At 41.3% G+C, this 17260-nt stretch overlaps 1 protein-coding gene across 1 annotated transcript in view; it reads right to left on the bottom strand.

Moving 5' to 3' along the window:
• Nucleotides 1-16997, bottom strand: part of FLT3 (fms related tyrosine kinase 3) — a 44635-nt gene extending 27638 nt beyond the window's left edge. Inside the window, exons 1-4 of the mRNA XM_018071028.2 lie at nt 16925-16997; nt 3158-3282; nt 1432-1634; nt 602-717 (exon numbers count right to left, since the gene is read on the bottom strand). Of these exons, the coding sequence (XP_017926517.1) occupies nt 602-717; nt 1432-1634; nt 3158-3282; nt 16925-16979 (499 nt within the window). The 5' untranslated portion in view covers nt 16980-16997. The remainder of the gene's footprint in view (nt 1-601; nt 718-1431; nt 1635-3157; nt 3283-16924) is intronic.
• Nucleotides 16998-17260: the final 263 nt, after the last annotated feature.

Genomic DNA, 17260 nt, shown 5'->3' on the forward strand with positions numbered 1-17260 from the left:
AGGGTTTTACTCTAAAACACAGTAAATTACAAGTAAAGGCTGACAATGAGAAGAGGGACACTTTCTTTCACCTTCCCTCAGCGTACCTTTGCTGAACACAGAATTGTAAAAGGAAAAGCTGTGAGAGAAGTGAAAGACCCAGCAGCAGGCACAGGTGGAAAAGTGGCAGTGGCTCAAACTGTGACTTGGGAGCACCAGAGACCAGAATATGAAAGGCACATCCTGATCTGGTCCAGACTACAACCCAGCCAGCAACACCAGAATAAACAGGTTAAAATGAAAGCAAACAAATGTAGCCCAAAAGCTTTGAAAGCACACAAAAGCCATTCTCGATTTGTCCTTCTTGTCACAGAGGGGAATCTCTCACACAGAAGAGAGTTACCATGCATTTACATCCTTATTTGTTCATTTGCATGGTTTATTGACTGAAGAAAGATGATTCTCACAGAGTTTGTGATGCTGACTTCAGCCTCCAAGTCCTATGCTAATCTAGGAAGATGATTGAAATGCAGCTCATGGAAGCCTCATTGCTTTGGCTGAACTTGAGCCTCTGCCCTTGAACCTATTGATGGTATGACCCCTTTCATGTAGATATACTCACTTCGGATGAGAACAGGCACAACTACTGTGTAATTGCTGGTTTCACTTGTGACCAAGAGAGTGTATTTTCCAGCTTGTCCTTCTTTTATTTGAGAAAAAGTCAAAGATGTAATATATCTATAAAACAGAAAGTAAAGTGGTATTTGTCATGTTAACATAAAGAAGGTAATATGCAGCACACACAATGAAATGTTAGCTCTTTAGCTCTGCAAAACCCACTAGTATTCATTATTTACATAGTGCCCTCCTACACAAGCACACATAGGAACTTACAGACACGAGTACCACATGCTTAATGCTGAGCGTTGGGAAGGAGGGGCTTCCTGAGCTTAAGACAGTTCAGGAGTTCCACATCAAAATGCTTTACCTAGGAGTTTTGCACAAGGAGGCAATAATTCAGTCTCAGGTTCCAGCCCAGGTTTGGCTGTGAGAATTAGAATGCTGTTGCTGTTGTTCCTGATCTTCTCTGTGATCCTAAAAGTCATATAATTCTTCATGCCTCAGTTTTTTGACTATAAAATCGCAATTTTCCCACATGAGCACCACAAAGCTCAAATAGATCAATGTCAGAAAGCCCCTGGAGACCCCCACACATGATGCTATACAAATTAAAAGAACAAGTTTATTTTGGAATGTTCTAAGATTCATGTGTGTACATATATCTAAATGACAATCAGCAGTGTGCAGCTGGGTGACAACAGTTGAGAAAGATTAGGAGATTGAAAAAGATAATACATAATGTGAAATCGATCACATAGAGTACTTTCCATTTGAATCCTAAAGGAAATGACCTTTTAAAAGCTCTTTGATCCAGTACATCCTTTGACTTACCGATTCTCTGAGTCCAAAAAAAGTTTACAAGCTTTTCTCTCTTTAAAGAACCAAAAGCATGAAGTGATATTTGAAATTCTCATTATTATTCTTAATTCAATATCTTGAAATAGATTGACTTCCACATTTTTAATTGTTTTATAGATATTCTCTGTTCCTTGAGAATTCAAATAACACCCAAGATCTTCCAAAATGTTAGAAATCTGCAATGCAGAAGGACAGATTGTTAGGTATTTACGAGTAATTAACTTTATTTGCCAATATACGAATAAAAATTATAGTAAAATAACACCTTCATTTTGTTTGGTTTGTTTTTTTTTCCATTTCTACTGTCAAACTTATTCATAAATATGTTGAGTTCTACCGCATGAGGAAACTTTACAGGTTTGCTGTTGAATTAGTTAATTCTGTTCTCTAGACAGAGATCACAAAACAATTTTAGCCAGAAACTCGATAACTTCCCTTAGTGATATATGTTATTCTTTACACTCAACTTTGTTTCTTTTTATTTAGAACTGTAGGAAGGCATAGAACTACAACAAAACCTGTGTGTTTGCAACCTTAATGCAAAGGCAGGGTCGGAATGTTGGGTTTATTTTAGCATCCTACTACTTGTCACTGCATCATCTGGCTAGACTGCTCCTCAACTCCTTGGGCGTTTTAGTAGGTAAGGAACATTGGGGCTGGATGCGTTCATGGTTTTCGTTTCCTCACCATTGCATATGGCTAAAGGAGAATTGCAAACAGAAAGAGAACACTCTGCAGTCATTCTGAAAGCCACCAGTGGAATAATGAGTCTCTAGATCAGCTGCAGCAAAAGGTGCCAAGTAAATAGCTCCATCTGAAGAGGAGCCCACAATGTCTCTATTATTTTGGTGGGTGAAATTTATCCAGTGTAAGTTTATGAAAGGATGGAGTTCATTGCATTCTCTGCCCTGCAAATTTGCTTGGCTGGTTGGTTATTCTCATTCCTTGCTCCTTTTTCCTTTTGATTGACGTGAAAAGTATCTAGAAATAATGGCCAAATTCTGCCTTGTCAGACACAAGGACAGCACAGCTTTGGCTGATACACCTTCATTTGTTATCTGATTTATTTGTTCAGAAATGAAAAAGATTTCATAAGACTTTCATGAAACAAGGATCCTCAGGAAATATTTTAATCGCAGGTCTCAGCTGATTTATAATTTAATTACACATCATCTCTTCTTGGATTTCTGCCACTTTGTGTCAAAAGAGAAGAAAATAAAGTTGTATTTGATTTATTGTCTAGCTTTGGTATCTAAGTCAAGGGATTTATGGGCTTTGGTGGTGGGAATAGAGGGCAGTACAACTTCCATATCAGTCCCAGCAGCCATGGCACACACACACCATGGCAGGACACCCATTCACACCATGGCCTTGGAAATCCCCTCTTAAGGCCACATATTTTCAAATATATTTTTACATTGACACATTACTAGCAACATCCAGGAATATGACAGCATCAAGGTGTCAATTAAAAAGTCAGTTTTAGAGAAAACTGGTACTTAACTATTTACAGTTTCAAAGTATGAATTGTGATATATATATATCCCTCTAACCTTCTGTAGTCATATTTGGCTTAACCTTGGTTATTTTGACTGTGACATCCTCACATCTTAAGGTTTAGTGAGTTGTAAGCTTCTGGGAAGGTATTTCTGGAATGGACAGGAACATTTTATAAGCAAATTGTTTTCTGCTATATTACCTTAGGAGATACTGATGTCTCTGATGCTCCTGAACCCTCAGCTTTCTGGCTGATAAACTCGCATGTGATCTCAGATGTATTTTGAGTTATTGTAGAAGTGAAAGCAACTGCTGTCATAACAAGAACTGCAAAACAGAAAGAGAAAACAAATCTAATAAAGTCTAGATGTCTGCTCAGAGATAATAATTTTAGTAAAAGTAAAATATAACAAAACTATAGAAAGATTACATCTTTTAAAAAAATGCCCAAATGCATATGCAGATATACTGTATGCTTTTGCTAACTGTGTATTTGCGTGTTGAAGCTGAGTGGAAACTTTATTTGACCTTTCAAAAACACAAACACATCCCACTTTAGAAGTATGTCCCATAATATTGCAGAAAATGCCTAAAGATAAAAGCTTCTGTGTGTTACGGAGGCTCCTTTAGAAACCACATCACCAAAGACAGGCTCCCTCTTGCACTTCACTTCCGCATCAGTGTGTTGGAAAGGGCCCTGCAGCATCAAACCCTGCAGTGCAGGTCAGTGTTTGCCCATTGTGAGCCAGAGGATAACCATGCAGTATTCCTCCCACAGAAGGCAAAGGCAAGGATGGAGAGAATGAAGTACTGCCTGCTGTAGGAAATTAGAATTGAGAACATCTAAGGAACCTGAAGGTGAACAAGGCTGTGGGACCTCATGAGATGCATCTGTGAATTTTGAGAGAGTTGGCAGAGGAAGTGGCTAAGCCATTATCCATCCTATCTGAGAATGTGTGGAAGTCCTGTGAGGTTCCCACAGATAGGAAATGGGAAAACATAACTCTCATTTTCAAAAAGGAAAAAAAAAGGAAGACTTGAGGAACTACAGGCCAGTCTCACCTCAGTGCCTGTCAAGATCATGGAACAAATCGCCCTGAAAACCATGAGAAGACATGGAAAATAAGGAGGTCACCAGTGACAGTCAACATGACTTCACTAAGGGCAAATGGCACCTGACAAATTTGGTGGCCTTCTACGATGGGGTTACAGTGTTGGCGTCTGAGGGAAGAGCTACTGATGTCATTTACCTGGACTTGTGCAAAGCAAAGCATTTGACACTGTCCTGCACAACATCCTTGTCTCTAAACTGGAGAGACAGGAATTTGACAGTGGGACAAATCAGTGGATATGGATAAGTAATTGGCTGCATGGTTGCACTCAAAGAGTTGCGATCAATGGCTTGATGTCCAAGTGGAGAGCAGTGATGAGTGGCATTCTGCAGGGAGCAGTTTGGGACCAGCACGGTGCAACATCTTTATTGGTGACATGGACAGTGGGATTGAGTGCGCCCTTGGCAAGTTTGCCCATGACACCAAGCTGCGTGGGGCAGTCAATGCACTGGAGGGAAGGAGTGCCATCCAGAGGGACCTGGACAGGCTCAAGAGATGGGCCTGTGTGAACCTCGTGATGTCCAATATGGCCAAGTGCAAGGTGCCGCAACCCCAAGCACAACTACCGGCTGGGCGGAGCATGGATTGAGAGCAGCCCTGGGCTGAAGGACTCCAGGTTGTTGGTGGATGAGAAGGTCAATGTGACCCAGCAGTGTTCACCTGCAGCCCAGAGAGCCATCAGTATCCTGGGCTGCATCAAAAGTGTTGTGGTCAGAAAGTCGAGGACAGTGGTTCTCCCCCTCTACTCTGCTCTCATAAGACCCCACCTGGAGTACTGTGTTCAGTACTGGGGTCCCGGAAGGACATGGAGTCACTGGAGTGTGTCCAGAGAAGGGCCACAAAGATGCTCAGAGGTCTGGAGCACCTCTCCTATGAAGACAGACTGAAAGAGTTGTGGCTGTTCAGCCTGCAGAAGAGAAGGCTCTGGGAAGACCTTATAGCACCTTCCAGTACCCGAAGGGGGCCTGCAAGAAAGCTGGAGAGGAACTTCATACAAGGGTATGTAGTGATAGGACAAGAGGTAATGGCTTTAAACTGGAAAAGGGTAGGTTTTGATTAGATATTAGGAAGAAATTCTTCACTATGAGGGTGAACTATGAGGGTGAGCACTATAACTGGCTGCCCCGAGCAGTTGTGGATGCCCTATCCCTGGAAGGCCAGGTTGGATGTGGCTTTGAGTAATTTGGTCTAGTGGAAGGTGTCCCTGCTCATGGCAGGAGAGTTGGAACTACATGATCTGCAAGGTCCCTTTCTAACCAAACCATTCTATGTTTCTATGATTTTGAGGAAAGAATATGCAGAAAGTAGAGGGCAAGGAAGAGAAAGACCTTTTTTTCTTCTGCCTTCTCCCTCCTCCAAACCTCTCTGGCTCTGTCACACCCCAGGAGCCTATACAGCCAGGGCAGCTCACTTCCCAGCACCTAACATTGGCAGGAGTAGCAAAAGTTATTTATCCTTACGCATGAGGAGCAGTGTGGGAAAACTTCTTATTCCTCAAAGGCATCATCCCTCTGGAATGCTTCCTATAATCCTTTCTTCAGGGACTGCAGCTTGAAAAGTCACCTTTTAGCCTGAAAGGAGTTACAGTAACCATGTTCCTACCACTACACCAAAGAGAATATTGTACAACTGGCAGTGTAAAATGTGTCTGATTTCCATTAACTCCCTAAAGACAGCACTCAACAGTACAAATAAGCAGTGAATCGTAAAATAACATCTCTCTCCTGGCAACTTGAAAAATTTCTACCCTAAGTCTCAGCTTTTTGCCTTGCTTTCTTTTTTTCCCCTCAGCTTCTGAGATGCTTGGATGTAAAGCAAGGTGCAGAGCTGAAAGGAGGAAAAAATGTAAATATATCAGGAAGCACTTCAAAGATTAAAGTGATGAAACTCTTTCTGCAGGTGATGAAAGCGGCAAAACTGGAAGTAGAGAGAAATGTGTAAGAGTTGCTGCCATCTCCTCCTTGCCATTTGTGTCTTCTGGAAGTGTCTGAGCTCTAAGCTGGCAATACTTTGACAACCTCTTCTCAGCCCTCTTGCCAAATGTAGTTTGAGTCTTTCTCATTCAGGCACCTAACATACACTTCATTCTAGTTGCCACCTTTCCACAGCATGCACAGGCAATGGTCTGCTTTTGCAGATCTCTGAGTAAGACCCTGTTTGTTATACCTAAGAAAGGTGAATGGGATTTCTTTGTGGAGACATGTATCTCCATCCATTGGCTATAGAGATAACATCGGCATTTCTTGAGACAGTGAATGCCAGAGGACAGCTAAGAGGCAAGAACGCATTAGGTATCTACACCAAACACGATCAATTCCTCTCATTGATGCAATACAGGTTCTCAGCTCCCTCCCTAGCCTTTTGCCAAGTCTTTCTCTGTTCAGCTTTCTCCGCTTCTGTTGGTTTGTTGGCTGATTTACCTTTTGCCCTTTTCAAACAAGAAACCCTTTAACTCACTCAAAGACAAGGACTCAGCTAATGGAAACCCACCTATATCCAGTGATTTCCAAAACACATCTGCAGAAAACACCTGAAAATATTACCTCAAAAATTCAGCTCATTTGGCCTGCTGAGCATTCTCTTGCTTTAGATTTCTGATTTGTGAATAATTTTAGCTTCTGATTGTACAAGCCAAGACAGTGTATCCCAGTGTGGCATTACTCCACTTTGCTCACATTGCCTTGTTAGGAGACTGCAGTAGAAGAGGTATATTTAAACATCGACAGGGAGAAGATTCGTAGCTAAAAGTTAGACAGAAGCAGACAGATGTAGAAACCAGACTGTGAGCCAGACATGCAAACAAGCTGTCTGATGGACTGGAACTGCATCTGGAAAGGATGGTATGTGGGAGTATATGCTGGGAAAGGAGTAGTAAACACAGTGAACACTCTGACACCTCATGTGTAAGACAAAACCAGACTCTTTGTCTTGTAAACTGCTAGAGCTTGCCACTGCTGAGGTCTACCTTTATTCCTTGAAATCCAATGAGTTTTCAGAAAAATAAAAGATATTTTGAACCTGAGATAATTCCAGCTGCTTTACAGTGAGAAACAAATGATGGAGTGGCCTAAACCTGTGTAGGTCTCACAGAAATACATTACACTGTCAAAATAGAAAAAGAGAGCGTGAATGAGCCTGTCAGAAGAAGCAAAATCAATTAAAGAAATATTGGGAAAATGATAACACTGATTCACTATCCTGATATTTCAGCTTCTAGCTGGCCTGTTCAGGGACTGCTGTTATGGTCTGCACATCAGTCATCTCCTGAAAGCCCAACTTAAGAACTGCAGGGACTGAAAGCACTGCGTAAAGAATATCAAATACATAGCATGCATAATTATATTGTGTACTGTCAAACTGTAGTGTAGCTGAATTGGAAATATATTGTTGCCTCTGAACAATGTTTGTTTATGCCTGCTTTCCATCTTTATCTTTTTATAGGCTATACAAAAATAAAAGCAGTAGGAGAAATCTTGTTCTCCCTGAAGTCAGACAAATGTCTAGTTGCCATAAACTGAGCCAAGATTTCATCAAGATGTGTAGGCACATACTTGGGGAAATGCCTGTACAAGGCAAAAAGTGGGCTTACATGTTATGGTGCTGAGAAGAAAAGTCTAAATCTACTAGAGAGATATCAAACCAAGCAAACTATGATTTGGATCTTATTTGGCTTCTGACTATTTTCTCTGGATGTGACTCTCTAGATCAACTTTCCAAAATTTTCTTCCTGATCAAGGGAGGTAGAAGGACCCTTTTTTTTTGGGAAAACTATTGCTCTCCCACAGTCATTTGAAGACACAAATCTTCAAAGTGGTGACAGGGATGAGCTTAGTACACATGCATTAACCCTTGAAAACCCCACACTTTTGCATGTGGCTGCCTTTTTCTCAAATTATCCCCAAAGAGGTGGATCCTGAAGTGAGAACTGTACGATACAAATATGCTAAAAATCAGAGGGAGCCAGGACACATAGAAAGAACTGATCTTCAGTGAATTCCTACCTTCTACCCTTATATTCTTTCTCTCCCATCAAACTTTAATTTTGTCCTTCCCCACCTTTTTGCACATCTTCCTTCCCTGGTGTCTTCACCCTTTCTGCTTAAACAACTCCCAGCTTAGAAAAATATGCATCCCATGAGTTCATTCTCACATGATGATGGGGCCAGAGATGTTGCTCCATGTTACAGAATAATAACCATGTTAGAACAAGGTTTAACAAGCAAGGTGGGTGACAAGATGCCTGTTGCAGCTCATGCTAATTGTGATCAGATGTTGTAACACTGGATAGAGTATGTCTAGGTCAGGACCAGTCATTTATCTGGTCTTGCCAGTTAATTACAACAAACATCACGTGAACTGATTTAATGATTTGCAGTTGTGTTCAAGCACGACTGAGATTTGAGATGGAAAGAAAAGCCTATAGAGTGTGGTAGCTCTTCAGTAGGGTTTAGTGGGAGGGAACAAGAATCTCTAGACTTGAATCTCTGGGCAGGACAGCAGTGAGAAGAAGGGAGTGGGGAAGGTCATGCGGTTCCAGAAAGTGCTCATTTAGAGTCCGACTCAAAAACTAGTCGTGGGAACCAACACCGATATTACACAGCATCCTGGAATGCTACTGTCATCTGCCAGTCTTGTTTGCCGTGGCCTGCAGCCCTCCACCCGGATTATTTTTCCACCTGGATGTGCCCGCCGCCTTCCTCTCCATTTTCCCCCACCCGTCCGGGCGCTGGCACTCCGCACCCTTTGTCCCCAGGATAGTGTCCGTGCGGGGGCACCGGGGGCCACGACCACCCTCGCACGGCCGGGAAGCCCTCGGGGGCGCCAGGGGGCGCTGCGGCCCCGCACAGCCCCGCGCGTGCCCGCGCATCCCGGAGCGCCCGCAGGGCTGGCGTCGGGATACAGGGCAGCGCCGGCCGCGTGACGCGCCCGGTTCTGGCTGCTGCGTGCTCATGGAGGAGATGCCCTGCTTCCTGTGAATTCTTTCATGCGTTAGTTAAATCGCTGATGACCGGTTTTATTTTCTTCTTTTCCTCCACGATGTCTCCAGCTAACATTTTTCTGATTTTCTATTGAAAGACAGAAAGCTTAAAAATACTTCAAAAAGCTGATGAAGGGTCTGGAGCACAAGCCTTATGAGGATTGGCTGAGGGAGCTGGGGTTGTTTATCCTGGAGAAAAAGTGGCTCAGGGGGACCTTATCACTCTCTACCACTACCTGAAAGGAGGTTGTAGTGAAGTGGGAGTCAGCCTCTTCTCCCAGGTAGCAGGTCAGAGGATGAGAGGAAATAGCCTCAAGTTGCACCAGGGGAGGTTTAAATATTAGGAGAAATTTCTTCAGGAAAGGGTGGTCAGGCATTGGAACAGGCTGCCCAAGGAAGTGTTTGAGTCACCATTCTTGGAGGTGTTTAAATGATGTAGATGTGGCATTTGGGGACATGCTTTAGTGGCGCACTTGGCAGTGCTAGGGTAACAGCTGGACTTGATGATCTTAGAGGTCTTTTCCAACCTAAGTGACTCTATGATTCTCTGAATTTGGGGAAAAAAAAAAAAAGAAAAAAAAGGTATTTTTTTCACAACTCGTAATATACAGCAAAAAATTTCATCTTAGAAAAACACCTTCAAGTAGGTTGTGCCCCTCTTTATTATAGTGTTCTCAAAAATATTTCTTCAGAAGTGGTGTTAAACCAGAACTTGTCACAGTGAATAAACTATTTCTAATGCATTCAGGGGAAGTGTCAGCAAAGGGTTTTGATGGTTGATAACATTCACTTTATGTCAGTTTCTGTAGTGAAACTACATTGCCTTTCCTAAGAAGTTCACTTCCCTAGTCCTCCCAAATTTAATCTATGCCTTAATGTAAAAGATTTTCTTCAACATCTGAGAAAGAGAGAAGTTTGCTCAATCTGCCTCAGGAAGATTATAGCCAAGACCCACCTACCCCAACATAGTTTGGCACAAGCAGCAGGGAAAACTCCATTCACAAATTTATTTTCTGTTATTTTTAATATTCCTCATCTTTTCGTCAACTGTCCATTTTCAGGTCCCAGATGAAAACAGGTGCAAGAAATTCACTCTTTCACATTTTTAAAAAAATATATATATTTAATATATATCTAGGGACTTGATCACTATTTCCAAAGTTTCTTGTTATGTCCTAAGAAATTTTTGGTACAGATTTCAGCAAATTTCATCTTTTGGGTAAAATTAGGCTTTTCAGTGCTAATACCTTTCTTCTTAGAGGAGCAAAGTCAACAGCCCTACCTATGGATTTTTGCAGGCAGCTTATAAATTACATAGAGATTTTAACAAAGAATAATTGAGGTAGCTGAAGATTTCAAATAAGGTGTCACTCTGAGGATGTATTTTACACTGCTTTGTTGGAGAACCAGAAAAAACCTTACCCCAAAGCTGTGAGTCAGCAGATACTCATGTTTTTTACCGGTTACTTACAGGTATGTTAGATTCAGTACCTTATGTAGTAAAAATAAGCTAAGAATGACATGAAGTGCAGGCATATTTTTTACATGATACTATTACATATCCAATGTTATTGATTTATTTTGCCATTTACTTTTTGCAGACTGATACCCAAATCATGCTTCGTGATTCATGTTGTGATTTCAGCATTCATTTAAGGCAGGAAGAATAACAACCTAGTTTGTCTTATTTCTGTATTTCTATCATTTTTCAGACTTTCTAATCATATATCTGCCCTACTGAGTACAGAAGACTTTCTGTTTCCCCATGAAGGAGTTGCTGCTTCGGAGGGATTTTGTACATTCATAAGCAGCATAACCCCTTTAGCTGTTGCAGGCTTCTTTGCTAAATACAAACTAGCCCTAACACTGTGTTGCTTCTTAATTTATAGATTTGCTTTGAAATCACCTTTTTGAGTTCTCAGTCTATGCCAATAACTCATGCTTTTTATCTAAGAGGAAAAAATCCCCTTAGCATAAAGCAAATGCTGAAGGCTGAGGAAGGCAAAGCATTTAACTGTTTTATCTCTATGGCCTGCTTCTGCTGGTTTTTATTTACCTTGACTTGGGTGAGGAAAGACTGCAGGGCTCTATTCAAACGCTTATTTGCCTTTCATTTCACTAAGATAACTTTCCATCTACCTTCCCTGTGGATCCAAGATAAAGGCACAGCTCAAACAGCTGAACTGTTACTTTGCTTGTTATTATTCATTTTCTCTGCTTTGCATGGACTGATTGAATGAATAAACAACAGCCCTTCCACAGGACTGTGATCCTATAGTGACTTTGCTCAGGCTGGTTCTCACAGGGTGCTCACTGAAATCCTTGCTGCTTTGCCCATGTTTTGGGTCATTCCAGCCACTATTCTTTACAAAGAATAACTGGGATGGCTGAGGACACCCCTTTTTGGGAAGTGGCTAAAAAGTGGCTGAAAATATAATGAACCTCAGCTACCATGGCAACCTCCCTTTCTGAGGAAGAGCCTACACTGTGGCTGGTTCTTCTTCTGCTTCTTGTCCACATCTTCTGTCCTCTCAAGGGAGCTGCTTCTTGGCTCCCACATTACCTTTATACCTCAGTAAGTGTGGTGAATAATGATATCCTGAGCCACATTATGAGGTGTTTTGTCAGCAGAGAGAGGTCCTTCCCCTTTACTCAACACTGTCAAGGACACACCTGAAGTCCTGTGTCAAACTGTGGGCTCCTCGATGTAAGAGAGGCATGGCCATACTGGAGAAAGTGCAGTGAAGGGCCACAAAGACGATTATGGGACAGGAGCATCTCTCCTGTGAGGAAAGGCTGAAAGAGCTGGGACTGTTCAGCCCAGAGAAGAGAAGGCTCAGAGGTATAAATACCGGAAGGGAAGGTGCAAAGAGGATGGAGCAAGGCTCTTCTTGGTTGTGCCTGGTGACAGGACCAGAGGCAATGGGCACAAACATTTACACCATGTGAATGACGAAACACAGACACACGTTGCCCAGAAAAGTGGTGGTCTCTACCCTCAGAGATATTGAAAAGCTACCTGCACAGGGCCCTGAGCAGCTGGCTTTAGGTGGTCCTGCTCAAGCAGGGGGGTTGGACCAGAAGACCTCTAGAATTCCCTTTCAATATCAACCCTTCCGTGATGTTGTGAACAACGGGACAATTCTGTGGGCAAAGAAGTGCTGGTGTGATGCCACCACGGAGGTCCCCCACGAATCAGAAAGCAGCATTGGGCTGTCCTTGTTCTTGACGGTTTTCTAGAGCATGTTTGCTCATGGGAATGGCATGTTTGTGTCATTAAGAAGCTGGATAGACAAGCCTGAAGCAAGGCAAACAGATACATCTCATCTAATGACTTAAGCAAGTTTGCGTTAACTCTTTTTTTTTTTTTTTTTAAACTGCTCTATGTTAAAGTACTCCAGTCTTGTTACCTGACACACTCTAGCACTTTTACAAACATTAGTGGAATTATTAACTTCTTGTAAGCAAGGAATACTTTAAGTATCTAAAGGTAAAGGTATAAGATTCCTGGCACTTCATCAACAAGGAGAAAAAGATCTGCCTGAAAATAGAAGATGGGAGATAAAGAAATGATACTACTTGTCATCCTAGTATTGTAAAACTCCCCTTTTAAATGAAAACAGATTTCTACAACTGACTAGAGGATATTGTCCTTACTTTCCTGGAAAGTGGGATGTTTCCTGGAAAAGGAGGGAACACTTAAAGCCTGAATTGTGTATGGAGGAAGGATGGACAGAAAGAGGGAGAATGGGAGAGAACAGTTTTGCTACAAAATATGACAAGATGAAAATGAATTTAAAATCTTTGATAAAAAATACTATTTGCTATTTGGTACAAAATATGGTAAAAATTAACAAAAAAATAAATACTAGTTGTTCTTATTTGTCTCATTAGGAGGTTAGGGTTAAAAATAATTGCAATTCCAAAGCAATTGTACAAATGAAAAATTCAACATACTCCTTAAAGAGCATGTTGTAAAAATAAAACATTTTCAAACTAGCCCTTAAATCTCACACATTAGAAATCTTATCTACAAACAAATGAGTAAATGCTGTCTTACTTTTACAACAGTAACAAACCCAAATATCCAGGCAATAAGCTAGCTTTTTTTCTGTTTGCTCTGTTCAGTTTTTTTAGCAGTTTTAAAGGAAACTCCTTAGAAAAACTAGGGATCTATTGCTTCATTTGGATGGGAAATAGGCACATTATATAGATAACAGACATTTATCCAGCTATCTGTCTAGCTTTGTTATCATCTTACTTCCTATTACATATAGAGGAGAAAAGAAGAGTCTATCTCAAACACATCAACAATTTTTAGGGTATTATCTGTGCTTGAAGATTACAGATCCCCTAAGGAAACATTTTGCACCACGTTTCAGTTTAGAGTCCTATAGCATCTTATTAAATGTATTTCTATTAACAGCAATAGTGTTAAACCATATGGGAAATAAGGTCTTCCTGCCCATGTGAGAAATGCTGCTTTTTGTTGGCTCTGGACTAATTTTTTTGGTCCCTATTTTCATTTAAAAGTGTTTGATCACTGTGATTAAACAGACCTTGTCCTTTTCTAGTGTTACTATATAAAATTGAAATTGCCTTCTGCATTCATTGGTCATCACTCCTGCTCTTACACATTTTTACTCTTTAAATGTTTTACTCCCCGATTTAATTCCCACTACTGCTTTCTGGATCTTTCCATCCCTTCCTTTTGCAGCAAACATCTCCATGAAGATTTTCAGGAAACCTAACTAAACACAGTGACCTAAAACAGCTTCTTAGCTGAGATGTGGGTGAGTTTCATGAAGTTTCAGGTATTTTGAAAGATACATTTTCAGAAACGTGTGAACAAGAGGTGCTCCATTATTTTGGGGGTCATTATAGAAGGGGCTCCTGATGAGGATGCTGCAGCAGGACAGGATGCCCACAGCTCTGCTCTGCTGACAAACCTGCCTCTGCTAAGCAGCCACAACAAGCACACACCCACCCACTACTGGACACAGAAGTGGGGGCAGCCCAGGAAGTCATGCTGCTCTCTGGGCATCTTCCTGCTTTTCAGTAGCTTGAAATATGGCTGACCTGAGGAATGTTCTGGAGAAAAAAAGAGGAATAGCAAATTGTTCCAAATCTCAAAAGAAATAAAACACCCATATTTTTAAGTAGCATTTAGTTCCATTGGAAAACAACCCTTTTCCTGCATAATCTTTCCCCTTCTGGAATTTTCAGAAGCGATATCCTATCTTCTGATCCATGAAATATATGGTGATGGATGACCATGAATATATGGTCTGCTGGGCGCAACAGTTTCCCTGAGTAAGCTGACCAGGTACTGGCCTTATCCAGCATTCACAGCCAGCTTGCACCCAAGTGTTTGTATGTTTTGGGAAAAAGACAGGATCAAACTTGATTCTCCCTGGGGTGCTCATTGATTTCACCTTCCTGCCAGTGCAGAGCTCAGCGCCTGAACTTGCTCTGGAATGTTTGTCAGCTGTTTTGTTGGAGACAAATCAGTGTATTGTTGGGAGATAGACAGATCCTGTGGGTGTCTGGGTCCTATGCATTTCTGGTATTCTCCTTAAAAAGCAGAAGCGTGCTGGCCCATCTCATATTTTCCTGTATTCCTGCCATAGGGATGTAATGGACATACACAGATGTATGATCTGTGAGGGAATTTTCAACAGTATTACCCTGCAGTTTTTGTGCAGTCAGACACACCAGAATCTAATCCAGAGCTTGTTAGGGCCTGAGTTTGCAGTCCTTGCTTATATAAGATTTCCTCTCATTTGCCAGCCACAGGGAGATCTTAGGCAGCATCTCACATCTTCATTTCTCTCAGGTGCCCCGAAACTGGGTTTCATGAATATCCGTCAGTAAGAAGGGGTGCAATAAAAACAAAAAAAGGGAGCAAGAGTCGTTGTTAATTGAAAACCTCCCCTGATGAGAAAGGTCACTGAAAGTCTCTGTTCATCAAAAAATTCTCCAATTTGTAAAACATGAAACTAGAAATGCCTCAGTTCCCAGAGCCCATCCACCCTCCCGCCTTTTCCACTATCACAAGGCTAATTGTACGCTAGATAACATTCCCTTTAGCCACATGCTCTTGCTTGGTATGACCAGAAAAAGGTAAGATGAGAAATTGGAATAGTGCTTTCAATATATATAGCTGTATTTACATATATATTTTTTATATTGTCTTCTGAAGTTCTCGGGATTACATTACATTCCTTGCTGCTGGGGAGCATTTATTTCAAGCAAATAACACAGGCAAGATGCTTTTTCTTTCCTGAAACTTTTGCAGTTCTGAGCCTATAATTTAAAGACTGACCTTGTGCCTTAAGTCTAAAGATACTGCAGACATTGTCCTCCAGGTGTTATTATAGTTTAGCTTTCCTTTGCTGGTTAAGTGTTATGATTTCTGATGATTCTGGTTCATCATATGGATATCATCTGTTGTCTGCACAATTTATTACTCAGTGTTATCTCTAGACAATAGATTCTTAAAGGGAACACAGGCATTTTTAAGAAAGTATATGTAATTCATTAAATGCTTAACATTTTTTACATCAACATTGTTTTTAAGAGTGATCTGCTAGAGAGACGCACAGAATTATCAAATCTCAGGATTTCTTCTGTCAGCTATACTTCTGATCCTTCAAATCCTAGCTGGTTGGTATGTCCAAAAGCATTTGCACTTTTTTCCCCTATAACAGCCAGCTTTACAAGAAGAAACACTGCCTCCCTTTATACCTTGCCTTGCTTAAATAATATCTCAAGAGAAAGAACACCAGTCCTCCTGGAGGATAATCACATCTTGGGGCTCTCATGCCTTTTGCTCTCTTAGCCATGCTGATAAGGGCCTTTGGGCACCATCACATCCTGGATGCTAATAATTTTTATTTATTTTGTTATGCAGCCTGCAAAACTGGCAAAGCTCAGTCAAAGGAAAACACAGAAATCCCTCTTTGACAGGCTTTGCTTAATAGTATCAGCAATCATGCAAAGCAGGAGATCATAAAATACTCATTTTCATTTTTACTCCACCTTCTCTTCAAATAGCTCACGTAGACTTTCAACCATGAATGAATAATATCTAACAATTGCTCTTTGAAGTAAATATTACTATCCCTATATATGGAGCTGAAAATGGACCACAGGTTGTTGAATAACTTTCTCAGGCATGCATCGGAACTGTATAATCAGGAAAAAAAAAAAAGCACTCTTTTTTTTTTCAGTCCTGGATTTTAAATCAGCAAGATCATGTTTGATAGGAGCAAGCCATTTATTTTAGAGAAGAACGGTTTCAGGCATTTGAGATGGAAGCAAATGTTATTTCCTTTTTTCTTAATAGTTAATTGTTGAGATGATTTCCAGTAGAGGAAATCAAGCTTTAAACTCCAAAACTCTAACAAAACATGATATATTAATATCATACCTTCTTCTATTTAGATCATTAAACAACAACAACAAAATAATGATACAGTTGCATCATTATATTTCACTCTATTAAGGTATCTTATTCACAGACTATTTTTGTGGAAAATCGCAGGTATATTATTTTAAGTGTTCAGGTCAAGCTAGCAATAACAACAGGAAACACATTTACATCAGGAGAAAGAAAAAAACCCAGTATATTTAAGTACGTTTTGCCTTGAGCATGAAGTGTGTCAGATGCAGTGAGAGCGAAAGCCAGGCTGGGCTGGAGAGATTAGGGTGATGGGAAGAAGAAGAGCATCCCCAGAAGAGAGAAGAAAGGTAGGACAGAAAATAAAAGATTCAGGAGAAAAAGAAATTAAATGAGAAAGAAAGATGTGAAGGGATGCAGTGAGAGAGTGGGAAGTGGATATGAAAGAGTCTGAGGAGTGTGATGAGAAGACCTTACCTGCTAGCTGAAATGGGACTCCAGCAGGGCAGCCGTGGGGCCAGCTCGCTGTCATGGCTGGCGGTGCCCTGCAGTCCCTGGCCCCGGGAGTGAAACTGAGCCTGCAGGTGGTTGCCTTAAGGGTGCATGTCCCTGCCCACAGTGAAACCACTTCTTCAAAAGAGAGGCCCCAAGACCTGAGCCACAAGGAAACGGCTGTGGGATGGGGAGAAGAGGGGCCTCTCTGGGTCAGAGAACATCTTCCTTCTGCCAGAGGATGCCTCCACCAAACTGAGCAGCTGCATCCACTCCAGCTGCTCAGTCTCTCCTGGTTATGTAGTCCTTCGCTCACACTTT

Source organism: Manacus vitellinus, unplaced genomic scaffold (assembly GCF_001715985.3).
Source record: "Manacus vitellinus isolate BGI_N305 unplaced genomic scaffold, ASM171598v3 scaffold_2_pilon, whole genome shotgun sequence".
Lineage (NCBI taxonomy): Eukaryota > Metazoa > Chordata > Aves > Passeriformes > Pipridae > Manacus > Manacus vitellinus.